General features: G+C 35.8%; 1 protein-coding gene and 2 long non-coding RNA genes across 3 annotated transcripts; all 3 read right to left on the bottom strand.

Moving 5' to 3' along the window:
- Window positions 1-2882: 2882 nt before the first annotated feature.
- LOC132092870 (adhesion G protein-coupled receptor F5-like) lies at window positions 2883-13265 on the bottom strand (the record flags this gene model as incomplete). Its single annotated transcript, XM_059499292.1, has 15 exons — window positions 2883-3155; window positions 3319-3382; window positions 3863-3922; window positions 4514-4555; window positions 4737-6071; window positions 6641-6811; window positions 6902-7077; window positions 7378-7521; window positions 7652-7852; window positions 8218-8409; window positions 8533-8669; window positions 8796-8863; window positions 9271-9371; window positions 12820-12966; window positions 13121-13265. Coding segments are annotated over 15 exons (3072 nt in total), but the record flags the coding sequence as incomplete, so codon positions are not given.
- Window positions 13266-13404: 139 nt separating this feature from the next.
- Window positions 13405-14214, bottom strand: LOC132092282 (uncharacterized). Its single transcript, XR_009422206.1, has 3 exons — window positions 14077-14214; window positions 13776-13922; window positions 13405-13536 (listed from the first exon to the last, which is right to left on the bottom strand). It is a non-coding gene; the product is annotated as an uncharacterized LOC132092282 (long non-coding RNA).
- A 1776-nt stretch (window positions 14215-15990) lies between these two features.
- LOC132092283 (uncharacterized) lies at window positions 15991-16743 on the bottom strand. The gene is made up of 3 exons (XR_009422207.1): window positions 16633-16743; window positions 16248-16394; window positions 15991-16131 (listed from the first exon to the last, which is right to left on the bottom strand). It is a non-coding gene; the product is annotated as an uncharacterized LOC132092283 (long non-coding RNA).
- Between the last annotated feature and the right edge of the window lie 1592 nt (window positions 16744-18335).

Raw genomic sequence — 18335 nt, 5'->3', positions numbered from 1 at the left:
GGCGGGTCCACAGTGCACATTGACTTTGCTTATAACACACACAGGGATGCCATTACACAAGCATGCCAAATATTAAAAACAAAAGGATTACAGTGTATAATAATATTATTGTGTAGGCTACATAAATATAAAAATTTAATGATGGATAGTCATTGCATGAATAAGAATTAGGCTACCTATTTGCAATTCAGCCTTTACTACTTATAATGATGAATTAAATTGGCTAATTAATTGGTCATTTTGTGTATTCCTGCTTGTCCCGTAGATGATCTGCTCGCACGCAACTTTGCCAACAAATTCCTCCATGTAAATAGTGATCCGCCCTGGCGTGAGCGCATCTCGCTCTTAAAGGGAATGGGAGATGACACTCTGATTGGTTTATTGAACGTTACGCCCATTACTCATTAAGAGAATAGGGACAACCCATTCCAAAAAATGCGCCTGGCGCACGGACCGTTTTCATGTCATTAAAATATCAAAAGTGGATTTGGACACACCCTAAGTGCACCTGCGCCGTGCACTTTACACTTTGCGTTTAGATCGTTAAAATAGGGCCCATAATGTTTTTATGCTAAATAAAGACTGTAAATTGTAATAAGCTGACTTTACTTAAAAAAGTGAGGAAACTGATTGCTTTAAAGGTCCCGTTCTTTGTGATCCCATATTTGAAACTTTAGTTAGTGTGTAATGTTGTTGTTAGAGTATAAATAATATCTGTAAAATTTTAAAGCTCAAAGTTCAATGCCAAGCGAAATATTTTATTTAACAGAATTCGCCTACAACGAACGACCAGTTTGGACTACGTCTCTCTGCTTCCTGCAGGAATGACGTCACTAAAACCGTTTTTTGACTAACCTCCGTCCACAGGAATACACAAAAAAGGGGGCGTGGTCTTGTTGCGCTCACATGGAGGAAGAGTTGCGTTTGAAGAGTGCCTTTGTCGCCATGTCGTCGAAACGCTGTTATTTTCATCTCAGAGTCCAATCACCTTTGTTTGGCCTTCCCAGGGACACTGTACTTGGAGATCAATGGTTACAATTTATGTTTAACTCGGTTCCCGAAAATTATAATCCACATGTAAAACTATGTGCAGCACATTTTGCTGAGGACAGCTTCCTCAATCTCAATCAGTTTAATGCCGGATTCGCACAAAGATTATTCTTGAAAGATGGAGCAGTTCCCTCTTTGTCTGGAGAATGCGTTGTTTATGGACCACAGTTCAGTTTCTGTAACTTATTACACAAAGGGCAATGATGGAAAAAATAAAAAGCTTTGTTAACTAGATGGTCATGCGCATCTCGTCAGTAAAAGCGTTCTATGATTAGAAGTACAACTCCAGCATGTGCGTTCAGATCAGGATTGTCAGGTTTTCAAAACAAATCCTGCCCACTTGCTTCTCAAAACTACTCCAAAACTAGCCCAATCGCATTTCCAGGAGGGTAGCGTGCGCTCAGCTGCTGTCGAATCACAACACAGGAACTTCTGGCACAATCAGAACTCGTTACGTATTTCTGAAGGAAGGACTTCAAAGAACAAGGAAGTCATCAGCCCGTTGTTATGACAGTGAAAACAGGGGTATACAGATAAGTGAATTGTGTGAAAAGTATTGTTTTTTTTTACATGCGAAACATGAACACGTTATATTGCACACTGTAAACACAATCAAAGCTTCAAAAAAAAAAAAAACACGAAAAACGTGACCTTTAAAATTTCTAAGTAAAGTGAAATAGGAATAGTATGTTGTACTGACAAATGCTTAGTATAGTTCACTTACATGACAGCAGTAACTAAAAAAAATGTAGAGAATACTTGATTTAATAATACTTTAGGTTTACTCTTGATTTAGTATAGCTACTTTAGTAGAATGACCTACTCCCAGAGAGCATTGTGGCATGAATAAATTATGCAACGGCTTTGTTTAACTTTTTAATGAATTAATTAATTTTTTTCCTGTCTCGTGTCAGTAATAGTACAACCAAAAAGGCAAATAAAATGCTTATTGTTACAATTAATAAAATAAGTACAATTTTATTGTTACCATTGTTGTGTTTGGTGTGACTGTGTATACCATGTGAAAATGGTTGACTTCAAGATATTGACACAAATACTAAAAGATGATATACAACCCAAATAAAAACTTCACAAGGTGTTTATGAAAAACAATAAAATTGTAGAAAGATTGTTAATCAACATGAAACATACAGCTAATGTTTTAAATATAAGCTTGGTTATCTTTTAAAAGTAACCAATTTATTACTTCCCTTACTTTGAAACCAAATAACTATGAATTCATAATGTATTGTTGCATCAGTAGAAAGAGAATTATAATGATATAACTAAGTAAAGATAACTAATTATATCCAAATAAGGTAAACTATTGGATTTTACAGTATACTTATTATATATTTGTGGAAAAAAAAACACATTTGCAATCATGCAGATACACAGCACTGCTGCTTAACATATTGCTGAACTACCATATCATGTAATATAAAACAAGAACACCTAAATGAGCATTTTGTTTTCCACAGCTTGACATTTCTAGCTCTGACTGATGGCCAGTATGTATATACTAACATATACTTCATTTATAATGTTAAAATCACATTATATGAATGATTAGAACCTAGTGCAAATGCTTCTATGTTGATGAATGAAAATGCATTTGTCATTGCAAAAATAGTTCTAGAAATTAACCAACTAGGCCTATTCTAAAAAAGGTCAAATGATCGAGCAATGGCTGCAGAAAGACCCTTTTGTAATGTTTTTGCATATGTGTTCAACTGAACCTTTTAAATAGTTACATATTACGGCAGTAATGACTATACTACGGTTTAAAAAAGAAATTTTATATATATATATATATATATATATATATATAGCGATACTACTGCATCTCTAGACAATATTACTACAAAAAATAAAGAATCTTTTTAAACAACCTATGTAAAAGCCATGCACATACAATTATTCTAATTCTTACAATATTTTACCATTTTGTGGGAGGCTGTACAGTAAAAGAACTAACATGTAGCTTGTTGTAGTAACAGAAACACTTTTGGTGCTCTAAGTGTCCATAACAGTGATTGAGCCACTGGAGCTGTCTGAAGATGTAACTGCCGAGGAAGGGTTGGTTTCGGATACATTGAACACATCTGAAAAAATTAGTTACATGTTACTCACTGAACTGTCTACAGTATTTGCATAAACTCATTTAGGAGTCATATTTATTCAAATGAGAAATACTGTGTAACAACATTAGAGATTAACTAAAAATATATTCTCAAATATTAGCTTTCAGATATGTCATCTACTTACGTCTCCGTCCGTTCCTTTGCAAGAAAGGCAGTCTAGATGCAGATGATGATCCAGCACTGGTGCTCTGTAGGGAGATATCATTCAAAATAAATTACAGTCTCAATGTAAAAAAATATTTACGCATGGGGTAAAAGCTGAACATTTACGGAGCCCCGCACATGACATGCAAGAAAAAATAAATAAATTGTGCACACAATTTACTTATTCGTTCCCTCAATGTACTAAAACGTGCACACGATTACTATTGCGTTCCCTCGATTTACTATTGTGTTCCCTCGATTTGCTAAATCGTGCGCATGATTTAGCAAATTGAGGGGAAAGAATTAGTAAATCGTGCACACAATTTATAAATCGAGTGAACGCAATAGTAAATCGAGGAAAGCAACAGTAATGGTGTGCACGTTTTAGTACATTGAGGGAAACGAATTAGTAAATCGTGCACACGATTTAGCCTACTATTTTTCCTGCATATCATGTGCGGGGCTCCGTAGAACATTAGTAAAAGAGTTCATATAATTATGTGTTTTTATAGAATGGCATTTACCTTGGTACGACTGGAACTGAGTTTCTGTAGCAACTGTTTTCCTGGTAGTGACTCACGAACCTGCAATCAGAGATCTCTAGTTAACTTCTAGAAATTTCTTGAAAGGATCTTAAATGTCTGCTTATTACACAGCTCAGTTTGTCACTTGTACTTTCATTGGTCAGATATTTTCTAATATTCATTGTTGTTCATGGCAACCTGTTCTACTTTCATGATTTTTATAATAATTTGCATTCTTGGATCTAAAGTATTTTATCCTCATGCAAACGCAGCTGACGGTATCTCATTTATTGATTGGAATGAAAATGGCTTTGATAAGAACTTTGGTAGTCATATTACTGTAATGTTGTTGCAGTGCCCATATTGCTGCTTGGTTGATTGTAATTTGTAGTGGTCTACTGTTTTTTTTTCTTACAGATAAAATTATTAAATACTTTCAACTCATATTTGGTCAGTATTCACATCATAAGCAGGATAATAATTCAAGTAAAAGCCTAAACGAACCCCACCCGGTTAATATATTTCTGTCAAATTTAGAATGTATGGTTTATATATAACATCATGGCAGATTATCAGATCTCTAGTTTAAATTCAATATTACAAAGTTAAATGGCTTTTCGTAAGCTCTGTGCAATAGAAGTAAACTCATACCTTACTGTCTAGAAGCGTTCCAAACACCAAAATAAAGAATCCCTAATTGAAGGAAGTGTGACAAATACATGAAGGTATCAGTTGCAATATGGTTTCGAAACGACAACAACAATAAAAAACCTGAAAAAATAATTTAATGTAATTTAATTAGTGGATATCATATATTTGAATAGGTGCACAAAATGTAATCTTGCTAAAAAAAATTGACATTATAAAGTGATACCTGCAGTGAATTGAGGAGTGCAAACACCACATGAATGCCTAAATCCGGTGACACCATGGTTCCAATTCCAAATCCCCATGTTAGACCAAAGATAGGAGTCAAAATGGCCACACATCTGGCAATGACCACCAGGGCATGTTTCTCATCTGGTTGAGTAGAAGCACCAACTCCTCTCCTCAACATCTTGTACAGAACCACAATCAAAACCACAAGGTTTATGGCTACAATAGTGAGAGCTGGAATCACAAATGCCAGCAGGGCCTTTGATTCGTTCCAGTTCAGCCAGCATGCATTTTGTTTGGAAATATAATTTTGAGGTCCAGCTGTTGATGCTACAGTAATAACCGCTATGAGCAAAGGTGCACCATAACCGGCTATGAAGGCAATGACCATCATTTTGGTCCTTGACATTTGAGACAAGACCATGACTGTACGGTAAAAGAGCAACAGTGCTGACATTAACATCCAGAAGAAAAGAGCCAAGTAAAAAAAGTGCATGAAGAAAACCACTGGACTGCAGCGACCCACTGAGGTTGGCTGTTCTTGTTCTGCGATCGCAGCTCCAATGATAAAACAGATGTTTGCGATCAGCAGGGACACGGCAATGTTGACTATGGAGACATGCCGCATGTAGGACGTGTCATTTCGCCTTACTGACTTCCATACAATAGTCTCAATAATCAGACATATAATCAAGCTGGCCATTGAAATAGCTATGCCAATGTAAGTTATATAGGCTAAGGCTATGTTATCAATGGAAAACGGTGACATTAGGATTGAAAAGGAGGTTGTGTGGTTACATTCACATGTAAGGTTACCAGTGCTGTTCCGCTTTACTTCACATCCAGTGGAATCCCATGTGTTGAGATTGAAGTTCCAAAAGACACACTGAGGATTTCCCAAAGACTGATCAGTAATGTCAAATGTCAAAGAAATATTGTTAAGAGTTTCATTAACCTTAACAACAACCACATCTCCATTGATGCGCACATCTGATTTCCTGCTGTCATTAGTACCTTGAGAAGGTAGGACTTTGTCAAGAGTTGTGAAGATTATGATGGTAATGGTAGTCTCATGAGGAACCAGTGGTATCACAATCTCCGTTGTTGAGTTTGGCAGTGCTGATGTTAAAGTGAATGAGTTTTTAATTGTAGTTCTATTCAGCTGAATGGATGTTTCATAAATATCAAACTCATCTGTGAGACGGTCACTTATATTCTCAATAGCGCTCAGAAGTTTAATGCTGGTGCCTCCTGTGTTGTTGCCTTTGTTCAGTTTGTTCCATGTATTACTGACATTACCTGATACAATAATGTCCACTGTGTTTAGGAAACTCTGGAAATGTAATATAAAGTTCTGTATTAAATTATGAAATTTAGCCCATAAAATGTGGAATATATACAGTATATATATATAAAGAGAGAGAGAGAGAGAGAATTCTTCTAATATAATATAAAAACACAGCTTCGCAATGGGTGTTTTTTTTAACTACCACATCATACATTAAAATAGTTTAAACTAGCCTTGCATTATCTAATTTCTGTGTGTGCGCAGCCCAATCTCCTAGTACAATCTCTCTCTTTCTCTCTGCCAGGCAAATCTACCTGCCAGCAAATTAGAATTGAGTATTCAGACATACCATGCTATAATATAATATATTAAAACTATAATATAATATAATATAATATAATATAATATAATATAATATAATATAATATAATACAATATAATACAATATAATACAATATAATACAATATAATATAATATAATATAATATAATATAATATAATATAATATAATTTAATATACCAGTTAAATAAACTAAACATTACTTTAATTCAATCCAAGAAGCATAACATGTGTGCAAATAAAATTTTACAAGCTTGAATGTTAATATACATACCTCCATCACTGGTTTTTTGATGACAATAGTTTGTGACAAGTCAGCAATTTTAAAGAGTATGTCAACAATTGCTCTGATAGTAGCAGCAGACTGTGTTATATTAAAATTATTCTCTGATGTGGCAATGCTGAGGTTAGCCATAAACTCTGGAATCTCCTCCAGACGCAAGGACTAAATTGCAAAGTACAAAAATACAAATATCAGAAATCATTGTAGATCATTGTAGATAGATATGATCAATAGATATGATCAATAGTTTACCTCAAGTTTGTTTTTAAGGTTGTCGATAACTTCAAGTACACAGTTGTCCTCTAATGGTGTCCAATCATTTGGTTTACATATGTAAGTTTTGTTGCCTTTCATGCCAGTTCCACAGACTCCTGTCTTCGTGTCATTTGTTTTTCCATTTCCAAGTTCTTCATTTTTACAGTCAAAAGCTGAATAATTATTTTATTAAAAATCAGAAGTAAACAGATGTGATTTAATGGTTTCTCTCAGAACAAAACATCACACTACGATTTATAAATTGTGGAACTTGATAGTACCTCTGCAAGCTACTTGCACAGTAAGCAGAAGCATTAGAAATAACTAGGGTCAAATGCCAAACAATTTATCAGTACAGTCAACACCAGATAATTAGGGTTGATACGATCCAAAGAAAAGTCTGCTAGAACGTAAAAACCAGTAAGAGTAAAAAGCACATTATTGCTGAAAACAATGAGAAACTGAAGGCTCACGTTCTGTGCTTGTCTTTACTGTGACGCTGCTATAGCTATAACTGTAATTCTGTAGTTGTGGCAGATCCTTGAGACGACATGTAAAGGTTTGATCTGTACAATTTCCACTCCGAGTAGCATTGTTTAATGTGATACTGTCAGATCCTGATTGTGTAAAAAGAGAAATGCATTTACTATTAAACATATTAATAACATGAATGTTTTATTTGAAGGAGAACTACTCAATTACTTTTAGAAAAATGTTTGATGAAAAACAATGATTTGTATGTACAACCTGAAATCTTTACTGTTCCGTCCAGAACCCACTCAAGATTGTAGCCAACATCAACAGAACATTTCAGTTGAAAACTGCTGCCATCACATGGAAAAACACGTTGATTTTCCCCAACAATGATACGGGGACGTTGTTTAATAATGATGTTTTGCCACAGAATGTATGGTATTGTATTCCTTTGTATTATGCATGAATATCGACCTGCATATGAAAAATCAATACAGAATCATATGAGCAAATCTCTTAAACAAAGTAGGTTTTGTTTACTGAACACTGTTACTAAACATTGAAGAACTTCATACCTTTTCAAATTTATTTATTTGCTAGCAAAACAAAACTTTGTTAATGAGGCAATGTTCATGACAATTACACACTATGAATGTAGCTTTATTTTCGATTAGATGCATAGTGTATGCGGCATACAGAAAAATCTAATCTAATCTTATGCTATAGTATATGAATATGCTAATGTACTTATATCAAACTATGGCAAAGTTTTACAGCAGTCTGTTTCTTAAAACAGTTATTTTGCCAGGCAAGACAAAGATAAATCTCATGTCACTCACCACTGTATATTTCAGTAGCGTTTAGCATAGTGAGAGTTTTCTTGTCACTGGAAATTAAATAGTTTGCATTTTCCACAAGATCTTTGTTATCCATTGTCCATTTTATCTGACCCTCTGCAGAGTCTGGCTGGTTACATTTCAGGTCTACCCTTTGCAGAGGATATAACTGATCGTTTGTGAAAACTGTCTGTTCTGTAAATAGAAACCACACAACTCATAACACCCAATAATAAACAAAACCGAAATAATAAAGTGAAAAATATGGTAAAATTAAGAAATGTGAAGGGGGTTCGATAAGGCACTGACTACTCTTACCACTTTGAGCAAAAGCATTTTCAACTAGTTTAATTCCTATTTGCTTAAGAGAGTCAGAAATCTGTGTATTTGCTGCTCCAAAATCAAGGCTATTGGATGTTGCACTTATTGTGTAGTCTGCTATAACACTACCAGCCCTATGGAGCGGAACACAAACCACACCAATGTGAAGACATTATTAACATTATGTTTGTTTGAAAAACCAGTAAATAAATGGGAACGTTGGGTGAACAAAATGTGAGAATTTAAATGGTAGATCATACCTGAAGCCAGAGACTTTTATAGAACCAAAAATGTAGCCAGTTAGCTTATTAGAATAACTTTCATTAATCTGTAAAAAGCAACATACACAATTTATCTTCCAATAATGAAAATTAAATAAAGTCATTGTGGTTATTAATACAAGTTACATCATCATGTGCATGTTAGGATATTATATTTTGGATATTATATTTGGACTGTTTCTGACTGTTAACTGGATATCAGGGAAAAATAAATACAAAAATGTAATGATGTAAAAAGCAATATTAAACTATTAGGCAATTTTCAGTCCTTGATTCTGATTTGTCAGTAATACACAGAACTGGTGAGTGAAGCAGTCATAGACATGCTTTATTGAGAATAAAACACAGCTGTTGACCAGTCAATAATCAAGAAATAAAAAAAATAAAACATTTCGTTATAAATTTGTTCATAAACAAATTACATTTCACTAAAAATCAAGAACAAAATACTCACTTTTAACTCAATTTGTCCAGATAAATCTTTGTAAGTCTTGCTATCAGGGTCCGTAAGACTTCTGTCAAAAGTCTGATTTATTGTCATTGACATTCCAATTACTGTAAAATAAATAAACAAATTTATGAGCAATGTATCAACAAGTTTAAGCAAGAATACTCAATCTCTAATCATAAAATAATACAAATACTACCTAGCCAGAAGGGATACACAAGGAGAACACAGGTGTCCCCCAATAAACATTAATTCATGATAACACAGTAAATTAATAAAACAAAATATTTCCTGTAATTAGTTATTGACATGCATTTCATACCATTGTTGTACTCTTGCTAACACAAACATAATCTTAATTCCTTATACTTTTGTGCAACATTTAGATTTACAGTGCCTGTCTATGCTGTTGCTAAATTAGAAATATTAGCACCAATATGAAAATAATTATATCCTGCATGAAACCAAACAGATTTTGTTTTACTGTGAATACCTGTTGTTGGCTTTGTTGATGGTGTTGGTGTTGATGGTGTTGTATGTGGTGTTGACGGTGTTGTAGGTGGTGGTGTTGCACGTGGTATGCACGGGTTATTGTTATTTATAGTCTCATTCATCTTTGTAGTGTTATATCCTTCCCAACAAGAGCATGAATAGTTTCCATCGTAATTGGAACAGTTAGCATTCGGCCCACACGCCAACGATGAGTTGAGACATTCATTAATATCTGAAATAAAACAAATGATAAAATATGGCTGCTGATAAGATTTGAATGTCCAGTCTGACAGCATCAATAAATATACCAGTTTTGAATCATGAACTGAATTGGTGCAATGAGAGTTTGGACCACAGAACTCTGACGTCTTGAGACATTCATTTACATCTTTATTTCAGGAAGAGATGAAAAAAAGTATAAAACTCTGATTGTCAAAGTCATAGAAAATATATTTATCCTTATGCACTGTGTCTTAATTTACAATAATAGGTATGAGAAAAACTCTCAAGGCTTTACATGTATCTCAATAAAGAATGTACCTCTACATGTGTTATTGACGCTGATGGGGAGACTTGAGTTTGTAGCAGTGAATCCATCCAGACACGAGCAATTGTAACTTCCCAACTGATTTGTGCATTCAGAATTTGGACCACATACAGATGGAATTAACTGACATTCATTTATATCTGGAAAGGGAATAACACATTTCAGAAGAATATCTTACTATTTCTAATCCTTTACAGAATTTTTTTTTTGTTTTTTACATATGAAAAACATCAAAATACAAATAAATAAATCACACCTATGCACGGGTTACTGTTATTTATAGTCTCATTCATCTTTGTAGCGTTATATCCTTCCCAACAAGAGCATGAATAGTTTCCTTTGTAATTGGAACAGTTAGCATTCGGCCCACACGCCAACGATGAGTTGAGACATTCATTAATATCTGAAATGAATTATGTACAACAAACAGAAACAAACTGTTTAGAAATTCAGCTGTTGATTATATCAAAAATAAAAAAAATACGTTTATTATTGAAGTTCAGAGTATACACATGTGAAGCTAGAACCCACTTCTACATGTGTTATGTATTTTCCACATGCTCACCATTGCATGGGTTACTGGTGCTGACTGGTTCACTGCTATTTGTCACAGTAAATCCACTCAAGCAGGAACAGTTGTAACTCCCAACTGAATTGGTGCAATGAGAGTTTGGACCACAGAACTCTGATGTCTTGAGACATTCATTTACATCTTTATTTCAGGAAGAGATGAAAAATAGTATAAAACTCTGACTGTCAAAGTCATAGAAAATATATTTATCCTTATGCACTGTGTGTTTTAATTTACAATAATTGTTAAGAGAAAACTCTCAAGGCTTTACATGTATCTGAATAAAGAATGTACCTCTACATGTGTTATTTACGCTGATGGGGAGACTTGAGTTTGTAGCAGTGAATCCATCCAGACACGAGCAATTGTAACTTCCCAAATGATTTGTGCATTCAGAATTTGGACCACATACAGATGGAATGAACTGACATTCATTTATATCTGGAAAGGGAATAACACATTTTAGAAGAATATCTTAATATTTCTAATCCTTTACAGATTTTTTTTTTTTTTTGAAAAATTGTTTTACATCTGAAAAACATCAAAATGCAAATAAATAAATCACACCTATGCACGGGTTACTGTTATTTATAGTCTCATTCATCTTTGTAGCGTTATATCCTTCCCAACAAGAGCATGAATAGTTTCCATCGTAATTGGAACAGTTAGCATTCGGCCCACACGCCAACGATGAGTTGAGACATTCATTAATATCTGAAATAAAACAAATGATAAAATATGGCTGCTGATAAGATTTAAATGTCCAGTCTGACAGCATCAATAAATATACCAGTTTTTAATCATGTACGACAAACAGAAACTGACTGTTTAGAAATTCATCTGTTGATTACATTAAAAAGAAAAAAATTAAGGTTATTATCAGGGGCGGCTGGCCAATAGAGGGTGCTAGGGTGCCGCCCCCTCATGAGCAAATACCATAGACTGCAGGCAAATACATGTAAATACATAAATAAATCATATATAAAATTAACAATATTTGTGTGTTTGAGATAGTAAATGCAGCTAGTATATTTGAAAAATATTATAGAAATTCAAAATTTCTGTTTTTCTACACGTCCCGTCTAGATTTGTACACGTGATCAGCTCTGGGGCGCTGGAGAAAGCGCCCCAGAAAGGCGGGTCTTTGGAGCAGTTTAGCCAATTGCTGATTTTAGATATAAATGTTTGACATAAACTGTAGCCAATCAGCGAGCTAAAATCTAGTCAGCTATGGGCGCTTCGCCTAGCGCCCCAAACTGCGCGCGGCCGCGAGGTGCGAGCAATGGGCGCGAGCCACTACTAAAGTATCGAGTTTCATTCTATAGGGCACCATTTTTACTGTAATGATAAATTACAACGGCGAACAAAATGACTCCAGACGACTCTAACTCGATTCAATCTCTTGTCCAATATCCGTTTGAAAGACGAAGCTTAGTAAATAAACTAATAATAGGATTTTTTTATTTATATAGCCTTTCCAACAAAGTCGCTTTACAATATAGGCCTAGGTTAAGGAATTGAACTAAATAAACCTCAACATCAAAGATAGACATACCAAGGGCAGATATAAATATACAGAGTTCAGTTACAAAGTTAGGTTAAAGATTCAAGCAAGTAACATAAACATTAATAATAAGGTAAAATTTAAAGATTCTGAGCTAAAGAGTAATATTCAGACAAAAAAAAAAGGTTTTGAAGGAGAAAAGGGTGAATGCTTGACAGACGTCTTGAGACGTCAAAAGCATTCCACAACCTGGAAGCCACAATGCTATAAGACCTGGTGTCCCATGGTTACCAAGGCCAAGCTATTTAAAATAACCGAATATGACAGCCCCACCTAACATATTTTTCACCAGCCGCCACTGGTTATTATTGAAGTTCAGAGTATACACATGTGAAGCTAGAACACACTTCTACATGTGTTATGTATTTTCCACATGCTCACGATTGCATGGGTTACTGGCGCTGACTGGTTCACTGCTATTTGTCACAGTAAATCCACTCAAGCAGGAACAGTTGTAACTCCCAACTGAGTTGGTGCAATGAGAGTTTGGACCACAGAACTCTGATGTCTTGAGACATTCATTTACATCTTTATTTCAGGAAGAGATGAAAAACAGTATAAAACTCTGACTGTCAAAGTCATAGAAAATATATTTATCCTTATGCACTGTGTGTCTTAATTTACAATAAAAGGTACGAGAAAAACTCTCAAGGCTTTACATGTATCTGAATAAAGAATGTACCTCTACATGTGTTATTGACGCTGATGGGGAGACTTGAGTTTGTTGCAGTGAATCCATCCAGACACGAGCAATTGTAACTTCCCAACTGATTTGTGCATTCAGAATTTGGACCACATACAGATGGAATGAACTGACATTCATTTATATCTGTAAAGGGAATAACACATTTTAGAAGAATATCTCAATATTTTTAATCCTTTTCTGCTTACTTAAAAAATGTAATTACAAAAATTGTTTTACAACTGAAAATGCAAATAAATAAATCACACCTATGCAAGGGTTATTGTTATTTATAGTTTCATTCATCTTTGTAGCATTATATCCTTCCCAACAAGAGCATGAATAGTTTCCATCGTAATTGGAACAGTTAGCATTCGGCCCACACGCCAACGATGAGTTGAGACATTCATTAATATCTGAAATAAAACAAATGATAAAATATGGCTGCTGATAAGATTTGAATGTCCAGTCTGACAGCATCAATAAACATACCAGATTTGAATCATGTACAACAAACAGAAACAAACTTTTTACAAATTCAGCTGTTGATTATATCAAAAAGAAAAAGAAATAATGTTATTATTGAAGTTCAGAGTATACACATGTGAAGCTAGAACACACTTCTACATGTGTTATGTATTTTCCACATGCTCACCATTGCATGGGTTACTGGCGCTGACTGGTTCACTGCTATTTGTCACAGTAAATCCACTCAAGCAGGAACAGTTGTAACTCCCAACTGAGTTGGTGCAATGAGAGTTTGGACCACAGAACTCTGATGTCTTGAGACATTCATTTACATCTTTATTTCAGGAAGAGATGAAAAACAGTATAAAACTCTGATTGTCAAAGTCATAGAAAATATATTTATCCTTATGCACTGTGTGCCTTAATTTACAATAATAGGTACGAGAAAAACTCTCAAGGCTTTACATGTATCTGAATAAAGAATGTACCTCTACATGTGTTATTGACGCTGATGGGGAGACTTGAGTTTGTTGCAGTGAATCCATCCAGACACGAGCAATTGTAACTTCCCAACTGATTTGTGCATTCAGAATTTGGACCACATACAGATGGAATGAACTGACATTCATTTATATCTGGAAAGGGAATAACACATTTCAGAAGAATATCTTAATATTTCTAATCCTTTACAGATTATTATTTTTTTTTTTACATATGAAAAACATCAAAATACAAATAAATAAATCACACCTATGCAAGGGTTACTGTTATTTAAAGTCTCATTCATCTTTGTAGCGTTATATCCTTCCCAACAAGAGCATGAATAGTTTCCATCGTAATTGGAACAGTTAGCATTCGGCCCACACGCCAACGATGAGTTGATACATTCATTAATATCTGAAATAAAACAAATGATAAAATATGGCTTCTGATAAGATTTAAATGTCCAGTCTGACAGCATCAATAAATATACCAGTTTTTAATCATGTACGACAAACAGAAAATGACTGTTTAGAAATTCAGCTGTTGATTACATCAAAAAGAAAAAAATTAAGGTTATTATTGAAGTTCAGAGTATACACATGTGAAGCTAGAACACACTTCTACATGTGTTATGTATTTTCTACACGCTCACCATTGCATGGGTTACTGGTGCTGACTGGTTCACTGCTATTTGTCACAGTAAATCCAGTCAAGCAGGAACAGTTGTAACTCCCAACGGAATTGGTGCAATGAGAGTTTGGACCACAGAACTCTGATGTCTTGAGACATTCATTTACATCTTTATTTCAGGAAGAGATGAAAAACAGTATAAAACTCTGACTGTCAAAGTCATAGAAAATATATTTATCCTTATGCACTGTGTGTCTTAATTTACAATAAAAGGCATGAGAAAACTCTCAAGGCTTTACATGTATCTGAATAAAGAATGTACCTCTACATGTGTTATTGACGCTGATGGGGAGACTTGAGTTTGTAGCAGTGAATCCATCCAGACACGAGCAATTGTAACTTCCCAAATGATTTGTGCATTCAGAATTTGGACCACATACAGATGGAATGAACTGACATTCATTTATATCTGGAAAGGGAATAACACATTTCAGAAGAATATCTTACTATTTCTAATCCTTTACAGAATTTTTTTTTTTTTTTTGAAAAATTGTTTTACATTTGAAAATCATCAAAATGCAAATAAATAAATCACACCTATGCAAGGGTTATTGTTATTTATAGTCTCATTCATCTTTGTAGCGTTATATCCTTCCCAACAAGAGCATGAATAGTTTCCATCGTAATTGGAACAGTTAGCATTCGGCCCACACGCCAACGATGAGTTGAGACATTCATTAATATCTGAAATAAAACAAATGATAAAATATGGCTGCTGATAAGATTTGAATGTCCAGTCTGACAGTATCAATAAACATACCAGATTTGAATCATGTACAACAAACAGAAACAAACTTTTTACAAATTCAGCTGTTGATTACATCAAAAAGAAAAAAATTAAGGTTATTATTGAAGTTCAGAGTATACACATGTGAAGCTAGAACCCACTTCTACATGTGTTATGTATTTTCCACATGCTCACCATTGCATGGGTTACTGGCGCTGACTGGTTCACTGCTATTTGTCACAGTAAATCCACTCAAGCAGGAACAGTTGTAACTCCCAACTGAGTTGGTGCAATGAGAGTTTGGACCACAGAACTCTGACGTCTTGAGACATTCATTTACATCTTTATTTCAGGAAGAGATGAAAAACAGTATAAAACTCTGACTGTCAAAGTCATAGAAAATATATTTATCCTTATGCACTGTGTGCCTTAATTTACAATAATAGGTACGAGAAAAACTCTCAAGGCTTTACATGTATCTGAATAAAGAATGTACCTCTACATGTGTTATTGACGCTGATGGGGAGACTTGAGTTTGTAGCAGTGAATCCATCCAGACACGAGCAATTGTAACTTCCCAACTGATTTGTGCATTCAGAATTTGGACCACATACAGATGGAATGAACTGACATTCATTTATATCTGGAAAGGGAATAACACATTTCAGAAGAATATCTTAATATTTCTTATCCTTTACAGATTTTTTTTTTTTTTTTTTACATATGAAAAACATCAAAATACAAATAAATAAATCACACCTATGCATGGGTTACTGTTATTTATAGTCTCATTCATCTTTGTAGCGTTATATCCTTCCCAACAAGAGCATGAATAGTTTCCATCGTAATTGGAACAGTTAGCATTCGGCCCACACGCCAACGATGAGTTGAGACATTCATTAATATCTGAAATAAAACAAATGATAAAATATGGCTTCTGATAAGATTTAAATGTCCAGTCTGACAGCATCAATAAATATACCAGTTTTTAATCATGTACGACAAACAGAAACTGTCTGTTTAGAAATTCAGCTGTTGATTACATCAAAAAGAAAAAAATTAATGTTATTATTGAAGTTCAGAGTATACACATGTGAAGCTAGAACACACTTCTACATGTGTTATGTATTTTCCACATGCTCACCATTGCATGGGTTACTGGCGCTGACTGGTTCACTGCTATTTGTCACAGTAAATCCAGTCAAGCAGGAACAGTTGTAACTCCCAACTGAATTGGTGCAATGAGAGTTTGGACCACAGAACTCTGACGTCTTGAGACATTCATTTACATCTTTATTTCAGGAAGAGATGAAAAATAGTATAAAACTCTGACTGTCAAAGTCATAGAAAATATATTTATCCTTATGCACTGTGTGTCTTAATTTACAATAAAAGGCATGAGAAAACTCTCAAGGCTTTACATGTATCTGAATAAAGAATGTACCTCTACATGTGTTATTGACGCTGATGGGGAGACTTGAGTTTGTAGCAGTGAATCCATCCAGACACGAGCAATTGTAACTTCCCAACTGATTTGTGCATTCAGAATTTGGACCACATACAGATGGAATGAACTGACATTCATTTATATCTGAAAAGGGAATAACACTGTGACGAGTGGGGCGGGGCCGAGGGACATGGGAGCGAGGCCGGGGGAGTGATTGGAGATGAACTACACCTGTTCGTCCCACCGGTCTCGAGGCCCATGGAGGAGATGGAAGGATATAAAACTGGAGCGACGACAGTGAAGGACGAGAGAGGACCAGGCCTGGGCTTTTAGTTGTGTTTTGGTTTTTATTTTATGCGCACCAGTCGTCCGTGAGGGGCTGGTGCGCTGTTTTGTGTTTATTTTGTTATTAAAATGTTTTTGATTGTCCGCCGGTTCCCGCCTTCTTCTTCCGGATGAATATGAAGGTTGATATCGTTACAGTGGTGCCGAAGCCCGGGAGAAAGAGGGTGGCCGGAGCCTGCTGCCATCCGCCGGAACGGGGAGGAGCAGGGAACGGGGGACTCCTGCCGGCTGCCCAAAACCGGAGGAGCCGTCGCCGTCCACCGGGCGGCGGAGGAGTGTCGTGCCGTCCGCCGAGGGCCGTCCAGTGCCACCGCCAGGCACCGCGGAGGAGATCACCCAGCTGGTGGAGGGCCGAGCAGCGGTGCGTCTGGGAACCGGAATTTTTTTTTTTTTTTTCCTCTCTCCCCTCTCTCGTCTCTGTCGCTCCTCCTTCCATCTCCTTTTCTCTCGCCTCGCCTGTCCTACCCCCAGGTTCCCGCAGGTCCCCGGGAGCGGCCCCCCCGGAGGGAGGGGGGGGGGGGGGGGAGTAGAGCGCAGTCTCGGGAGTACCCCCCGGCCTGCGAGGGGCGATGGGGGTATGTGACGAGTGGGGCGGGGCCGAGGGACATGGGAGCGAGGCCGGGGGAGTGATTGGAGATGAACTACACCTGTTCGTCCCACCGGTCTCGAGGCCCATGGAGGAGATGGAAGGATATAAAACTGGAGCGACGACAGTGAAGGACGAGAGAGGACCAGGCCTGGGCTTTTAGTTGTGTTTTGGTTTTTATTTTATGCGCACCAGTCGTCCGTGAGGGGCTGGTGCGCTGTTTTGTGTTTATTTTGTTATTAAAATGTTTTTGATTATCCGCCGGTTCCCGCCTCCTTCTTCCGGATGAATATGAAGGTTGATATCGTTACAAACACATTTCAGAAGAATATCTTACTATTTCTAATCCTTTACAGAATTTTTTTTTTTTTTTTTTTTTGAAAAATTGTTTTACATCTGAAAACATCAAAATGCAAATAAATAAATCACACCTATGCACGGGTTACTGTTATTTATAGTCTCATTCATC

This window comes from Carassius carassius, chromosome 18, assembly GCF_963082965.1.
Source record: "Carassius carassius chromosome 18, fCarCar2.1, whole genome shotgun sequence".
Taxonomy (NCBI): domain Eukaryota; kingdom Metazoa; phylum Chordata; class Actinopteri; order Cypriniformes; family Cyprinidae; genus Carassius; species Carassius carassius.
The sequence above is the reverse complement of the archived record's forward strand: the minus strand, read 5'-3'. Positions and strand labels throughout refer to the sequence as shown.